Source organism: Anas platyrhynchos, chromosome 2 (assembly GCF_047663525.1).
Source record: "Anas platyrhynchos isolate ZD024472 breed Pekin duck chromosome 2, IASCAAS_PekinDuck_T2T, whole genome shotgun sequence".
In the NCBI taxonomy this organism is placed as follows: domain Eukaryota; kingdom Metazoa; phylum Chordata; class Aves; order Anseriformes; family Anatidae; genus Anas; species Anas platyrhynchos.
The window spans coordinates 14,940,198-14,957,746 of NC_092588.1; the positions used below are offsets into that span (position 1 = coordinate 14,940,198).

Below are 17,549 nucleotides of genomic sequence, written 5' to 3' on the forward strand. Positions count from 1 at the left end.
TTTGGTTCCATCTGCCTTCTGACTCGGACTATCATTTAAAAATGACTAATGGAGTTCAGGCACCACTTGAGTTTTCTCAACTATTTTGTGATGGAAGTCTTATGTTTGTGGTTTTCCTGAGCTGCTTGGGTGATGCTACTCATTTTTTTTTTCCAGTTTGACATCCTTTTTATGTTCTCTTTTTCAAAAAATCGGTATTTCCAGTGGTGAAATTTTCTATGACCTCTTGCCTCCAGTGATGTGATGAGTTCTATATAGTAGGAAGTTGATATTTTTGTTTCATTTTTCATGTTAATCATAATTAACCAAATTGACTGGCCTGTTCTGGCAGTGCACTAAATAATGTGCAAGTCCATAGAATATGGCTTTCTTATGTGCCCACAACAATGGCTTTGAACATGCTGATGTTCTGTGCTGTAGATACTATTTTTTTTTTTAATTATGTGGACTTTCTGTTTAAAAACTGATAGGCATGAATAATGAATCACATTTATGTTATCCGAGGGGTTTTCATTTCCTTTTCAGATCCCTAGGAATTTGCCGGTGGTAAAGCTCTGTGTGTTTACCGATATACCGATAAAAAGCATTTGCGTGTTTTTTCTTTGTAGATACCTTTCACCAACATCTTTGAAGTAGCCCACAGATCTCCAGGAGTCCGAAGGCTGTAGTTGAGAACCACTACATTACCATAATATTGCTTCTTAATCTTAGTTTTCTTCAATTAAAGCTATTTGATTATATTTGTAAATTAAATCTGGGTATGCATGTGTATATAACAGCACCGTGAAGCATTAATATTGAATCAAGTGACTTTGTTCTCTAGAAAAACTTCAAAAGGCAGTGCCAGTGGGTGTGCAAGTCATGGAAAGCTGCTAAGGGTAGGACTCCAATTTGCAACACCTACATGATGGTTGAGCTCATTGGCCACACAACGCCGCTGTGAAACTCCAGGTTGGTATTGCATCAGCCTTTGTGCAAAGCATTTTTTTGTTTCAGAACAGCACCCTAATCCCGCTGCACATGCACACTTCAGTCTCTGTGGGGCACATTTGACCTCCTTGATGCTGCAAATTCTGAACTTCACCCTCAAACTCCACTTGATGGGTATCCCCCAGTGGGAAATCTGAAGTGGGCTTCATCTCACCTATCTTCAGACATCTGTGGTGAGGTGTTCATGGCTAAGCCAGGCATCTGCGTCTGTTGTTATAGTCAATACAGATCTTGTCAGTGATATCAGTGGCATTTAGGTTTTGATTTCCCCGCTGGGTATGTTTATTATACAAAATTCTTTGCTTGAATCTCTCCTAGCCCTCATGCGGGCAGCTGGTAGGGAGCCTTCTCAGTGATGCTAAGTCCACTTTATTAGAACAGACAAGTGCTGAGCCTGTCTGCTGGAAAACGCAGATAATTTCGGTATTGGCGTTGGTATGTTCCCCCTCCCCAGCTAGAAGTTGGCGTCAATCACACTGCTGAAAAGGTTCACGGTGGATTTTTATGAGGTTACATACTCGGCAGAGCATCTGGAGAGCGCTGGGGTGCTTGGTACACCTACCTTTCACAGACCATTTAATTTTTCAACTGAAAAGTTGGAAAGTGGGGTTTGGAGTACTTAAAATGAGGGTGAAAAAAAAGCAAATATCGAGAGTTGGTGGTTCACGTATCCCTTAAACCCTCTCTTGAGACTGAGGTGAGAGGCTGGTATTTCGGGGCTTTGTACGTAATGTCGTGTTTTTGCATCCTGCCTCTGAACATGGGCTGTTATTCACGCTCAAGACAGCTATTCACGTAACTCCATTTATTTTTTTATTTTTAATTTTTTTAAACCTCAAATCCAAGGCTCCCAAAGCCCTTTCCTCCCCCCCACCTCCACACCCCGCGCATGCGCGCCCCCCTCCCCCCCTCCCGATGTGTTTCCGCCCGGAGCCTTTTCGTCGCGCACCGCCGCGCCTTAAAGCGCCGCTTCCGGGGTTTCGCTTCTCTCTTTCCGGCGGGGTGGCGGCGGGGATGGCTGCGCGCAAGGAGGGCTCCGGCGCGGCCGGCGGCGGCTTCGGCGCCTCCAAGGGCAAAGGCAAGGCCGCCGCCGCCGGGGACGCGGCAGTGAAGCAAGTGCAGATCGACGGGCTGGTGAGTGCCCGCCCCGGCGGCCCTGGGGAGCAGCGGCGGCCTCGCGGCCCGGGCTCGTTCCCGCAGCGCCTCGGCGGCTGTCAGCCTCTGCCTCTGTCCCTGCCCCTGCTCTGCTCCAGGGCCCTCGCTTGGTGCTTCCTCCGTGCGTGCCCAGCGCTGCGGGGAGGTGTGGGAGGTGTCGGCAAGCGTGCTGGGTTTGCCTTCATCCCTTGTGCCTTTAACCTTCTTTGTCCGTCTGGCCGCAACTCACCGTGTCTTATTAGTAAGAGACAAAAAGCCAGAGTGAAGCTGTTCTAGCGGGGCTGTTTCTGAACTGACCACCCGGACCTTGAGCAGAAGTGTCTGCTGAAGTTGGTTCTCAGTCATACAGCTGGCGCTTTCTGTGTCAGCTACTATCTGCAGTTGGCAGTACTCAGAAATATCACAGAGTGGGGAAAGTAAATAATTTATTGAGTGTTTAAGAGAATAAATGTTGTTTACTTTTTCATTACCTTTGCCAGGTGTCACTGGAGCACTGTGTAAGGTTGATATAATAGTAATGGGAGCAGCTCACCATTTTGGGACAAGCATTCAAAAGCCTGCTTGTCATTAATTAGGGATAGACTCCCTTGTTATCCCAGAGTTACACTTCAGTAAATGTTTGGGAAGATAAATAATAATGTATGTCTCTATACAGGTTCTTATGATTGGAAAGAGAACGTTTGAAGTAATGGCTGAGTATTTCTGCAGCACAGTGTCCAGTTGTTTACGGCTTTGGTGCACATGGCTTATCCAAAGGGGTAGTGAATACTGGCCAGTTGCTATGTTTAGTCCTAAAATCATCAACTGACAGTGGGCTCATCAGTGGGTTAAAATCATCAACTGCCGTTACAAACAGGATGGACCCCAGTGTATATGCATGTAGCTTTTTGTTAACAAGCTTGAGGGAACATTGGAAAGAAAAAAAAGTGAGCAGAACACAGGTTGGTACCTGTAATTCCATTTCTCTGAGTGTAGCAACATCTTAAACTGTTAGATTTGATTTCTATTGTCTCTATCTTAACTAAGGAGAACAGATGTTTCAAAACTGTTCTCCCTCAGATGTGTAATTTACGTTGTGAACTACAGCCTATTCACATCAGGTGCAGGTGGCCCTGGTGGTCTACTTCTGACTGTCCAGCACATGTTCATCAAATCTTTCTGCTTTATTTTTTTAATCTTGTCTTTGTTTCTTACTCAGATACACTGTGGTGGTGTATCTTGTCTAGAGGTGAAGGTGGCTTACTGAAAGCACTGGAAAGCTTTCACCCTTCCACCTGCAGATGATCTCAATGGATCTTACACAGAGCTCTCTCAGGATGCTAGCAGTGAGATTCACAACCTGCTGTGGTGCCTGGGGTGAAGAGAAGCATAAATCTACTTGCCTTGTAACTAAAGTGGCTCCCTTTGCAAGTCCTAAGCTTGTTCTACTCAAATTCTGCTAAAAATTTTTCTAGCCTCCTGCTGATTTAAATGTCTCATCTGTGCTCTCACAAGCTAATGGGCCTTAATTAGCCATGCCCAGAGTAATGACATTCCACAACTGGGGATGAAGTGGTGGGAGTCAGGCAGTCAGTGATCTGTTTCCCTCTGCTGGCGCCACATGTCCTGCTGGTGACATCAGTAAAGCTGTCAGATGGAGCTGCTCTGAAAACAAAGGCACAGACACGTAGGTTGGTTTGGATTTGCTTATAAAAAATGGAAGATGCATCAGTCTTCTGTGTGTGTGAGAATACAGAAGTACTTCCAGAAAGAAGGATTTCAGCGGAACAGTAAAAGAAAATAATATTGGTACTGGAGAATTTCTAAATGTCAGTGTGTTACCGTAAAATATAATACAGAATCATGCAGAAAAAACTACTTTTCTGGCTTCCTCTTAACTACAAAATACTCTACTTGTGCCTAATTTAACTTCTTTCTCATTTTAATCTGATGATTTCCTTATTTTTATTGTGCAGTGGTGCCATTTGGATTTAGATCGCGTGCATTTTTGTTTCAGGTAGTGCAAGAGTAAATTAAAAACCACTGTTATGGTGGAAGTAAAAGTGAACAAAGAAATCCTGACTGTTAAGATTGGCTAAGTCCGTGTAACTTTAAAAAAAATGTTAGCAGTCTATTAGTGTGCTCCACAAAATAATAGTACAAAAGCTTAGGAAGATTCAGGAAGGTGTCACATTATAGACGCTTGGTAACTTGAATGAAGCACCTGAGTGCTTTTTCTTATGAAGTGGTTCTGAAATGAAATGTGGATGTAATTTATCAGCCTTCACAATTTGACAGGAAGAAGAAGAGCACAAGTCTGTACCCTTTTCTGCTACTACAGCTGAGAACTCAAGTGTCAAGTGATGCTTATATATGACTAGCTGCTCTGCTGCAAGATGAGGAGATTTAAAATATCGTATTCTGTTTTATTAGCTTGAGCAGATCTGGTTTAGTTTTTCTTTGTGACAGAGTTAAGGTCACCTTATAATCACCTTTTGCCACTTGAGAATGGGATGTTAAACAACTCAGACCTGGGAAGACTATAAGTTGCCTAGATTTCTGATTGTCTCTGGCACTTGTGCACAGGCACCTGCCTGGTGGTGGCTCAGGGCAGCTGGTTCCAGATGTCCAGCTGCATTCATAGCTGCTTGTAACTGCCTTTAATGGCAGGGGCATTGCTTAGAGATGGAAGGAGATGTGGTTGTGACCAGACACCAAGGATGTTCTGCGCCTTGTAGGTAATTAAATGTTGTCTCTGCTCACTGGTTCACGGGAAGCAGGGATTATAGCATGCTTTTCCTAAGCTTCAGGCATGGAGGAGGAAGAGAAGCACAGACCTGGGGGGTGGGGTGCACATGTGGGCGAGGGAAGGATGCATGGAAGGAAAGGACAAAGGCTTTCTGCCCAGTTAATTGTTTTCAACAGGTTTTGATCCCTTTTTTCCCTGCTGAATAGAGAAGTAGCAGCAGTGTGTAGCTTTGTATGTTTGCTGGAAGCCTCTGAATTTTTGTGTAGATAGTGGTGTCCAGATGCACGAGCACCATATTGGAGCTTGAATGCTTGAGTGTTTCTGACAGAATTTATGGGTGTAGTGTAGAGAAGGTTGTGCCTGACCTTGGGAACTTGTATTTCTTCCATGCTTCTAAGTTTGCCAGCTTTTCAGTTCCATGGGTGGGTGGCTCTTAGTAGCAAACACCTCAGGTGTCACTTGTGATTTGACCCCAGTGGTGTAGTCATTATTTTACCCTATCTGGAATAAATGTAAAGCAATGCCATAATTCGATAATTTGCTTTCCCCCCCAAAGAGATGCTGTTGGTCTCCTGTTTATCGCAGTTATTCAGATTCTTTGGGGGTGCTGGTCTGAATTTTTAGAGTTCAGCTGCTGTAATTTGGCTTGTTTTCACTGACCTGTTATTCTTTGCTTCCATGAGGTTCAGTAAACTTCAAACTGTAAGCTGATGAGTTTTGGAATATTGGTAGAACTGATTCCTTTGTTGAAAGAGGTTTTGGGACTAGCTGAGTAGAGCTGGCAGTAGTTCTATTATTCACCTGTGCAATTAAGTGACCTATATGAGATATGTGGATGTGGGGCTTAGGGATGTGGTGTAGTGGTGGACTTGTAGTGTTAGGTGATGGTTGGACTTGATGATCCTAAAGCTCATTTCCAACCTAAATGTTCTGATTTTTTTTTCCAAATCTTCATGTTTGTTTCCTTAATGCTAACAAACACCATCTTTCCTCTTTTTCCGTTAAGTCCTGTACTCATATGGGATCTGACTTCTTGTTATATTATCTCCATGCCAAAATTCTGTTTGTGATCAGTGTTAGGACCATACCATGAGATGCTCCTGTGTGGTGTAGGGTTTCAGATGTAAGTACACTTGTGGGATGTTGCTGGCTTCTTCAGAATGCTGTTACTGTCTAATCTTCAGGTGAGAATTTAAAATGAGAGAGGTTGACAAGGAAATTATTGTTGTACCCACTGGGTTAATGATTGAGGTACTTTAGTTTTTCTTGACATTTTAAATAAGAGCCATCACAAAAAATATTGTGAATACTGCTTTTGCTGGATTCGTTGTCCCTTTAAGTCTTTCTCAGAATGGGTGTTTTGCTCTTGCAGTTTTATTTGGGGTCTTTTACGCATGCACTAGAATATAGCCCTTAACTGTGCAAGTGCCAGCTGTTTGCTCTACAGGGCCCTTTGCATCGTGTATCTCACACAAAGTGAGTAAATGAGGCAAAGAGGACAAACTCAGATACTAAAACAACTGCACTGTGACTGTGAGAGTAACTGGAGCAAGTTTGTCCTTAAGAAGCTCTGTGTTCCACTTGGGCGCATCACTGCAATGGGAGTCTGCAGCCAAACCTTGTTTCAAGTTTGTAGTAACTCTTCAGCATTTAATTTTTGCAGTATTCCTTTTTTTTTTTTTAAATAAAGTAATCATATGAATGCTAATATTATTTAGGCTCAGCATAACATTGTGTTCCTGCCTGCAGCAGGCTGTTGGGTGACCCTGTGTTTCTTCGTTTGTGTGCTGGTTTCCCATCGCTTCATAGCCTCATCTTGTGAACTTGCAGTCTTGGGTAAGCTTATACAAAGTGCAACTTCCAGGCATGACATGAAAAAGTTCACAGATCGTCCAGTTTTTAAATTTTTCTTGAAGTGTGCTGTAGCTTTAATAAGAGCTTCTGAATTTCCACCAAGGTTTGGAGACTTTTCTAGAATGCTTTTTGTAGTGAAATTTCTAATCCTGTTCAACTAGGATTGCACCAAGGTCCTCCTCTGCATTTCTGCACATCTCACAATTTCAGTGGTAGTGTCAGGCAAGGTGTAAAGCTGTAAAAACAGGGACGAGCTGCTGTGTCTCTTGGAGACATGAGATCAGGTAGGGTGAATAACATTTTTGCTAGGTAAGCATGAAAGCTGATGTCATGTAGAAATTGAACTAATATTAAACAACATAGTTACTGTATCTGGCCATGTGCCATGTCAGACCACTAGTATGAGGATAATGGACACATGGAAGCTTTCTTCTGCAAAAATAACAGTTGTGGGTTGGACAATGGGGATCTTTTAGTAAGGCAAGTGTCCTGGCTGTCAGACCAGCTAAGTGCTTTTTATTTATCATGTTTATCTCCTGAGTAGTCACACAGAAATACATTGTTATTGGGAAGCTGTTTCATTTTTTGCATATCCTGCATTATGTGAGGCTATTCCAGGAATAAACATAAAATGAGTAACAGCAGAGATGTCTTTTGCAGAAAAACAGCTTCTCAACCAAGTAAATCCTTAAACACCAATATATGACTTTTTATCTAATTCTAACCTCTGTTGAATATATGCATTCAAAAACTATATTCAGAGATACTTTTGGAACATTGACTGGACAATAAGGCTTCCTCATTTATTGCTCCTGCGTAGCGATGTAATTACAACCATAACAACATGATAATGCATTAAAATGCTAGCTGCTCTTATTACTTCATTAAAAGAAATGATATTTCCTGTTTTATTAAACCATTGTGTAGGAGTCATTTTCACATTTATGGCCATTATGCATAAATTTTACATGTTGTAGGAAGTAGTAAAACTTATATAGACTTCTTGAAACTACTGTAGGTTGCTGTTCCTTTATCTTCGTAGTTGTTAATGTGGAAAACCTTAATACTTGTAACAAATTGCTAGTCTGGAGTTAGTGAGTATTGCCCAAGCTTTCAGCAGAAGCCTTTGTGGATAGCAGCATGCCTAAATCTTTAGGCCATCAAACTTGGAGGTGAAGTATTGAGGCACTATTAATACTCCAGATGATGTTCCAGTGTCAGGTAATATTCCATCTACTTAATTCTCTGAATATGTATTGAGGCACATTTTTTAAGATTTGCTTAGAACTCAAGCTAAATCTTAAGATATCCTTGTCTAGTTAAATAAAATATAAACACACGTTGGCCTAAATGTAACTTCTAGCCATTGTCTAGAGATACTCATAGGCTTTACATTTGCACTAGTGTGGCTATAGTGTAGATACGAGATTTGACTGATTTACTCCAAGGTTGTTACTTTAAGCTTCATTACATTATCCCTAGGTTGGTGATGTAGTGTGCTTAATGGTTTGTGTTCTTGCTTGTGGTATGAAGAGCTTTGTTTTTATGTTCTAATCTACATAAAAGCTTGTGAGCCTGCCTTAAAGAAAATAAAATTGAGCTGTTTTTTCCATAGTTACTTTACTTGCAGTCATGGTATTTAAGTTGCTTGTACCTTGTTTTCTGATTACCAGCTATTTTTGCCCTGAAAGTATATGATAAATAGGATCACGTTCCCAGCTGTTGATAAGGAAGGCCTAGGTAGCTTCTGGGGTAAGGGGCTCTTGAAGATGATTTGTCTGATCACAGTAAATGAAAACACAAGATCACATTTCCTGGTAATTAGTTCTTGAGACTCATCTTCAAATACCTTTTTAAGGAGAGCTTTTGAGATGCTCAGAAGGAAAGCAATACACTTCCATAGCATTGAAGTACGTTTCATTTAAAATTTATAATAAATGAGGCCTGTTTTGAATTGCCTTAAAAATCTTTGACATTTTCTTAAGTTTTGAAGACTGTGCTTTTCCAGTTTTCCTTCTGGTTTCTTCCTCTCTCCTTATCCAATCTGAAGACTTTGCAAAAATGCCCAAGCTATGTGCTCTGCTTGCTGCTTTCTGTACAGCTCCTTGATGTTGCACAGCTGTAATAAGAAAGGGATTTTAGGACTGTGTGTCCTTCAGGCTGTGTTGTTTTCTGTGTCCTTCCAAAGAAGTCTGAATGGTATCTTAAATTTAAGTTTGGTCTCTTTACTTAATCTGACCTACATTTTAGAGACTGAGAGTGTGAACTGAACTCTAGCTGGATGTCTTCCTGGAAACTTGAATGGTGGAGAACATGCAAACATTTGGTATTGGTTGGGTGATTTTACATATCTCCATATTATATACACACACATTGTATTAATATTCAGGTATGATGAGTTGCATGAATATAACCTAGAGGGAACATGCTGATGAAGCAGTGCTTCCATTCAGAAGGGAGAGTACTGGTGTGTACTACCAAGTTGTAAAGGAAAGAACCTCACTGGAATATACCTTCAATTTTTTCAGGCTTAGTGGAAGTGTCAGTGAAATTTGGAGGCTTTTTTCCTCACCCCTTCCTTCTCCAGGTAGCTAAGTTTGTTGGTGACACTTCGGTAGGATTAATAGCACTCTATGGAAAATGTTCTGCAGTGTTTGACTTGTTGGCCTTGAGAATCAGCACGTTGGGTTTGAGTGGTGAGGTTTTGGTAGTGAGGAGCACGGTGGCCTCTGAGCAGAGACCAGCAGCTGCCCCATGTCAGAGCAGGGCCAACTCCAGCTGCTCCAAAGGGACCTGCTGCTGGCCAGAGCTGAGCCAGGGAATGACACTGGTTGGGCCTCTGGGAGAGCAGGTGAGTGCAGCAGGAGGTGCTCCAGAGGAGGTGCACGCAGCAGCAGTTCTACTGCGGTCTGTGGAGGAGCCCCTGGTGGAGCAGGTGGATGTGGCCTGTAGGAGGCTGCGGCCCATGGAGAGCCCCTGCAGGAGCAGGCCCTGGGCTGGAGCTGCAGCCCATGGAGAGGAGCCCACGCAGGAGCAGGGGGGCTGGGGGGAGCTGCCAGCACCCATGGGGGACCCGTGCTGGAGCAGTTTGCTCCTGGGGGATGGACCCCGTGGGACGGAGCCGTGTGGGAGCAGTTCCTGAAGAGCTGCTGCCTGTGGGCAGCCCCCGCAGGCTCAGTTCGGGAAGGACGGCATCCCGTGGGAGGGACCCCATGGGGAGCAGGGGCAGAGAGGGACCCTGAGGGAGTGGCGGAGACGAAGTGTCAGGGACTGAGCACAGCCCCCATGCCCCTGCACCACTGAGGGGGAGGTAGAAGATGATGGATGGGGGGCAAGGGGAAGGTGTTTTTAGTCTGCTTTTAGCTTTCCCTGCTCCAGTCTGTTATTAATTGGCAATAAATCAAATTAATCTCCCTGATGCTGAGTCTGTTTCGGCCATGAAGGTAATTGGTGAGTGATCTCCTGTCCCAGCCCATGAGTTTTTTTTGTTGTATTTTCCTCCCCATCCTTCTGAGGAGGGGGAGTGAGAGCGGCTGCGTGGTGCTTGGCTGCCTACCAGTGTGAAACCACAACAGCCAGCTTTGTCTGTTACCACAGCAACAGCCGTATAAATCCAAGTGGTAGGGAGTTGAATGAAGTGTGCCAAGAATATGATCTGTGTTCTTTATTCCCCTTTTTATGTTGGCACATTCCTATTTAAAACAATCTTTTTGTTGTTGTTGTTTTGCTAACCTAGTGTTCCTTCAGTCCTCGGTCTGTGAGTGGTTTCTTTTAGTGTGGAAGAGACTTTCTATTTGAAAGCTGTTGCTCTTGCCATCAATTTCACTCCTAAATATAGACATTATCCTCTTTGAGATTTCTTAATTTAAAATGGCTGAAGCACCTACACTGAGGTGGTTTGAGGATTAAAATTTCAGCATCTCTTCTCAGTGGGTAGCAGGTATACTTGCTAACAAAGCACAAACTTTAAATGATTTGTAAGAATGCGTTGGAGCACTCAGCATCTACTAAATGTCACGGTAAGTATACTCCAGTGAGGCATTTAAAGCTAAAACATCTGGTATCACTTCGTACTGTGAAGCTGGTGTGCTGACAAAAGGAGTTAATCTAAACGTGGAGGTGGTTTAAATGTGTTGAACAGTGTTAGGCTTCAGACTTGAAGGGGAAAATATAATTTCAAAACAGGCTTTTCTTTCCTGTGTGCAAGGAGAAATAATATGTTGCCCTCTGTGCTACTGTCATTTACAGTCAAACTCCTTGTTATTTGCTGTTCCTGCTATGTGCACATCGGTCTCTCTCACCTTGTACTTGTGTATGCATAGCTCTTAAAAACAGTGTATTGTGCTCTGTTGGTTCCCACTGGGCTGTCTTAATATTAAGGAGAATATTGCCACCAAATATCAAATAATTCACTACGTTTTAATGATGAAAGTGTCACATCAGAAACAAAAGAGCTAGTAAACATTACCTTTGTCTTATTGCAGGTGTTAGTTTTGACTGAGCTGCCTAAGACTGGAGAGGAGACAGTAGCTGGGTTAGCTGCTGAGGCAGTACATTGCCCTCTTGCACACTGAAATATTGTTAAACATGTTCCTTTGGTTTTTGTTTTATTGTAATAAAATTAGATCTTTGCAGTTGTCATGCAGCGTGATATAGTTCAGGGAAGTGTAAGATCCAGCAGGACATTGGCAGGAGATAGAGATGCTGAAAGGCCTTTTGTGGTACATATAAAACAAATGTCTTCTATGCCTTATCTAATAGTTTTTTTCTTCCACCCTTTAAACAAATCTTAGAGACTTCATGAGAGGTTTTGGAAGAGGAGAAAGTCATTTTCTTTTTCTGGTCTTTGAAAAAAGATAATGTATTTTCAATTTATTGCTGCTGGCTTCTTTCCTATTAATCTTTCTTTGCCAGATATTTTTTTTAGATCTGATTCCTGTGCATATTATTTTTCCTTGTTTACATGCATTCTCAAAATGTATTCTCAGTGATGGCAGTCTGAGCATGCTGCATTTTTAAATCTTCGGGAAGTGTTAAGATTACAGATGTCACATCTGCTTTAACACCAGTGCTTAGCAGTTCAATTGTTACTGCATGTTACATGGTATCATCTTAATGGAAAGTAAACATATTTATGTGCAATTGGAAAATTTCATGCTTATGTAGTTGTCTTGTTAGTGTTTTGTAGGATTATTCAATAATCCAAAATCAAGAATGTGAAGCAAAGACAATATAAGTTATTTAACCTCGATAATGTCTTGTGTAACATGCATGCACAAGGTTATTCAGGAATAAGTGTAGGAATACTCTCGAATTACTTGTGTGTATGCTTGTTTCAGATAAGCATTTTATTCATTTTTATGTCTTAACCTAATTTTAAAGTTAATAAAGAAAGACTTGTTGTTCACTGGAGTTTGAAGATGCACCTGAATTTTGTTGTGTATATGCAATAATGGGCTAATTTTCTATTATGAATATTTGGTCCTTTACTGGAAAAGGAGGGTTGGGATGTTGCTTTGAGCAGATAAAGCTTAGCAGTTTCTGCTGTTTTTCTTAAACATTATATCTTGCCTTGCTGTCTGCCTGCTGCACATCCTTCCTGTTCCACAGAGCCCTGTAGCTGTACAGTATGTAGTAGACATATTTTTTTTGTGTTAAGAAAGTGTCTGTTTCGTGTTCAGTATCTTTGTTGGAGGTATAAGTTGCTTTTTGTCTGTATTTTTTATATATGCAGGTCTGAGGACAATAAGCAAGCTCCTTTGTTAACATACGGCTGAGTTCTGAGCACTTAGCACTCCATTTTTTTATTGTTACCTTATTGATACTGAAAATCAGCAGTGTTAAAGCTTTTAAATTTGTTTTAAGATGGCACACAGTATTTACTTCAGCTATCAAGTCAGTGTTTGGGGATAATACAGAAGGCTGTACTACCTTATCCATTGGTTCTCCCGGTGAGAAAATGAGAATGGTGTTTAATCTCCCTGCTAATATTAACAATATTAGCTATTATTAGGAATGAGCTCTTTCAGAAGTGGTTTTCACACCTCCTTTTTCAGATGGAGGTACAAAAGCAAGTCTCTCTGAATGATGGGGAAGCTGAAGGTTACCAACAATAGCTCGTTATTGGTGGCTTTTCTTTCCTCCTGCAATTTTATGTTTTAAGTCCCCAGGAAAGCTGAGACCCTGTCCAGTCTGTTCTCAGAATTGCACTACTGTTACTAGGACAATCTTTTTCGATCTCAGTCCTTTAGTGCATAACCAAGAGTTTGCCCAAAAGGGTAAGTGCTTGAATGTGGAAAACAAGTCACGCAAAAGGTTATAAATGATTAAAATGTCATACAAGTCACATCTAGCAGGGATTTTACTGCCTACTTAAAAGCATCTGTTGAATGCACGTGGAGGTCATCTTTTTTAAGACATGCTGTCAAACAGTACGTGTATTCCTGTAGTGTTGGGCAAGTTATGATGGACTTTGCAAAAGACCAATTGGTGGTGAAAAAACAGCCCTCCCCCTGCCAAGTTATAGCCTATTTCACTAGTTTTTGAAGGCCAAATAGATAAGGGTGACTTTCTTGCAGTTTCTCTTCAGCTTCAAAATGATAGTAGTTTTGCACAATTTGATTGAAAATATTGATTAGTAAAATTGGCTGCTGCTGCTTGTGGCTGTCATCTTGAAATCATTTAATGGGAAACTGCTGGAAGTTGATGCTTAAGAGTAAACCTGCTTGCAAATGCACTGCTAGTTCAATAAACACTCCAATAATTCAACAACGGCAGTTTACTACTACACAATATATACATGTTGTGTATGGCTCTGGTGTACCAAGCCTTGAAACTGTGCCTGCCTTCACTATTTCTGTGTGCGCTCTACAGGAGCGTGTTCATCAGCTCTCACCCTAAAAATGAGGGTTGTGTATTGAATTCATTAAAAATAATGAGTCTGAACTGTGGTGGCAGTTTAGAAAAATTGCCTAAAATGCTAAATTTTCAGCTTTCAAAAGATTAGAGCGCTGTGAATCTTGTGAAATAGAAATAATACGCTAAGTAGTGCTGGTGAAATGCTCCGTCCCGCTTGTAACTAGTAGGATTTGGGCCGTTTATCTTATTACAGCCCTCTCGCTGCCTCCTAACAGCGTGGTAATAACATCTAATGCCCTGCTGCTCGCACGATTGAAATCCTGGGGCTGTGTTAGAGAAATGTTTCTACAAGAAAGTTATTCTGCAGTGCCCATGGCCCTGGTGGTTTCCATGGAAATGAGGATGGATCCATGTACTGTGAAATTTGTTAGGAAACTTTGCATCGCAGAGAAACGCCTTACATGAGCGTGTGAGCAGGGCGATGGAGAGCTTAAATACACGGATGTAATGGTGCATTTTTACTGATGTTGAGGCAATAATTAAAGTATACTAATGGCTTGTAGATAACCATGGGGATGGTTGTTAACCCGCACCATTGTGCAGTCAAAAAAGATGAATGAAAATGTGGTGGGACACAGAAATCAGGAAGAGACTGGTCTGTTAATTAAAAGATGCCTTGATTTACATTTGGTATGTTTCTGCCTTTTAATACTATTTTCTCCACTGTCTAATCACGGTCTCACTTGGTGCGTTGCAGTTTGCCTTTAACTTCCTCCCCTTGCAGGAACAAGCAGCTCACTTGAACCTAAGTGAATGACTTAAACAGGTCTTTCATGGTGCCTATAAGACATTAGCTGATTAACTCAAGTTCCTGAGAGAGCTGAAGAAAACCACAGCCTGTGACAAAACGACAAGCCTCTACCCAGCGATCTCCCCTTCTCATGTTGTATTTGCACAGCAGCAGACTTTGTGTCTGTACTATTTCAGTTCTGCAAGCCAAATTCCACCTACCTGTTTGTCAGCAGTGATTTTTTTTCATTTTACATTTTAGATATTTACCAGATTTATTTCTAGTTGCTAGCTAACGTTTTGTTTCATGTTATACGCCTGGTTTTGAATAGAATCAGTTATTTTTATAATTTGGAGCAGCTTTTTTTTAATAGGCTTTATAGTCTTAAATCCCTGCAGTTTCTGAAGTGCCTGCAGTTTCTGAAGTGTCTGAGTAACTGGATGAGAAGCTAGTGTGTGTGAGCAGTGGGTGAGTGTGCTTCTAGTAAATGGGTGTCAATTCACCTGGCAGTGCCTGCAGTGAGCCCGACTTGCTCTGTGTGAATGGCTGCTGCCTTCAGGAGGCTCTATCTGCTGTAGAGGAAGACCTGGTTTTGTTGGGGTGGGTTTCCCCTCGTGCTTGCAGGGATATTCCGGAGCTCCTTTACTGCAGCAGTTTGGAATTAGTTCCTGCTAAAAGGAGAAATAAAACAACTGGAAGAGGGGATGCTTAAGTGTTTTATTTGGGGCATTGCCTGGTGGTAGTTGAACCTTTTGGTCTTCAATGAATGTGTGTGCTGGTTTTACCCAGCTGGGCAGCTGAACTCCACCACAACTGCTGTCCCACTGCCCTTCCTCGGACAAAGAGGAGGAGAAGAAAGGATGCTGGAAAGGAAAAAAAAAAAGTCTCATGGGTTGAGATAAGAATCATTTAAAGGGAGAAGGGAGAGGGAGAAAACAAGCAAAGGCCACATGGAATCATACACAAAAAAGAAATATTGTTCTACTTCCCATCAACGAGCGATGTTCAGCCACGTACTGAAGTGCCTCAATACATGTAGCAGTTTGGGAGGACAGGCATCTTCCTAACGAGAGCACCCACCTTTTATTGCTGAGTGTGACACTACATGGTATGGAATATCCCCCTGGCTGGTTTAGGCCAGCTGCCCTGCCCATGTCCCTTCCACCCCTCTTGCCCAGCCCCTGCTGGCTCTGGAGGGGTTGGAGGGAGTCCTGATGTGGTCTCAGCAGCAGGCACAACCCTGCTGTGATCCCACTGCTGCTCGAGCTACATGCACAGAGCACAGCGCTGCATGGGCTGCTGCAGGCAAAGTTAACATCCCGGCCTGCTTTTTCTAGACTGAGCTACAGGGTAAATAGGATACAATTTCCCAACTATGCCTCAAGAAGTTCACATAACCAGTTAATGCAGAGGAAGCAGTGATAATGGCCTTGAACTGCCACTGCCTTTGAGTTGTGCTTTGATTCAGCTGCTTACTGAGCAAGTGGCGAGGTGCATTCTTCTCACTTAATGCGGTGTATGGATGTATTCGACTCTTTTGTTCTGTTGAGGGAGAAATAAAATAAAAACAAACAAGCAAAAACAAACCCTACAAACAAACCCACAGGAAAGCGATGTTAGAGGCTTTAAGCACCATATGAGGCAGGAGATGATACAGAAAGTCATCTAGATTCCTCAGGTGCCCTATAATTCCACGGTGGCATGGTTCGTAAACTAAGCAGAAGTGACTCGAAATAACTGATGTCAAATCAATAATCCATTAGGGTTTTGGTAGTTTTCTTCAGCCCAATGTATGGATTATTCTGAAGCTGCACTCCTTTTTGAAGACTGCTGATGCCCTTCTGTAGTTAAATCTTCTGAGATCTTGAGGTTTATAAACCAAGCAGGTGATGTGGTACCAACTGATGTAATAATGCGCCCAGGGAATAAATTTTAGATACTCTTCATATGTTTCTCAGTACCCAGAAGTATTCAAATAGTACAGGAACATTGAAGGTAGTTTTTCAAAACCTACAGTTCAAGATCCAGTATTTTTCCATCCACTTTTCCATCAGATTATTTGGCACTGAGGACCTGTGTGAGGCAAAACCCAGGGAGTTCTGTGATTCATAATTTTAGTATGAAAACCCACACAGTACCCCCTGCTGGAGGGCCACCTCTGATCAATTTGCATTGTTCGTAGCAGCTGAGTTCCAGCTCAGCTCCAGGGAACTTCCAGTCTCCAATCAAAAGAGGGATTTTGATCTTTGCACCTGACTGCAATGGTTTGAAATGGCACGTGTGGCTTTGCTCTGCCTCCTGTAGAATTCCTGGTTTTAAGCACCAAATTTCTGTCAAGCTCAGAAATGAGGCTTTAACGTCTGGTATTTATTAGCTGCTGAGTGACAGAAAATGCAAGCTTACGATTCCAGGAATTGCATTTTCAAAGGCTTTGTAAATGTTGGTATTAAGGCTTTAGTCAGTCAAGATAAGGGTAAAATGTGGGCTTTTTGAGGCCTTCGAATCAAAGGACAGCTATTATGCTTCACTGTACAGAGCAGTGAGGGTTGGTCTCATTATATCTGAACTTCTTGCTGAACAGAAATTCAGAAATAATTTTGTTTTAAAGCTACCTTGGTTTTCAGGTCTACTAAGTCTTGTCCTTTTGGCCTTAGATTTTGTACAGTCTATTCAGATCATTTTTATTTTATTTTTTTACTTCTTCTGAGTTAAAATTGTGGTCTAACTGTTGTAGGAGCTTTTTATTCCAACATTAAGATGGTGGAGTGGGTGGTTTCCAACCTTTCATGTTGGAAATGCTGAAAAAATCTGCACCATAGAATAAGATAAAAAAATCAAATGGTCTATAATATGTACATAAGTGAATTCAAGGTTTGATTATCAATACAAATAAACAAAATTTTCAATGTTATTATGTGGAAAATGTAGTTCCACCTCACCTTCAGTTCACCTGATGGCAGTACTTTGTAGCAGCAGTCTCATGTGAGGATTCATGTACACCAACTAAAAGGTCTGTACATCAACCTGTTGAGTAGTGCTTTTGACGTGGTTTGTCCACACCTTCTAGGAGAAGTTTGTGTGGACTGCACAGATTCAGAGTTTTTGGTGTATGCACGTGAAGATCCGTCACCTTAACCATCTAGGAGGGTAGTATGTGTATTAGACACACACACA

At 41.9% G+C, this 17,549-nt stretch overlaps 1 protein-coding gene across 1 annotated transcript in view; it reads left to right on the forward strand.

The window, feature by feature from the left end:
* The first annotated feature begins 1,952 nt into the window (after positions 1–1,952).
* Positions 1,953–17,549, forward strand: part of EIF3H (eukaryotic translation initiation factor 3 subunit H) — an 83,261-nt gene continuing 67,664 nt past the window's right edge. Inside the window, exon 1 of the mRNA XM_027452628.3 lies at positions 1,953–2,124. Within this exon, the coding sequence (XP_027308429.1) occupies positions 2,005–2,124 (120 nt within the window). The 5' untranslated portion in view covers positions 1,953–2,004. The remainder of the gene's footprint in view (positions 2,125–17,549) is intronic.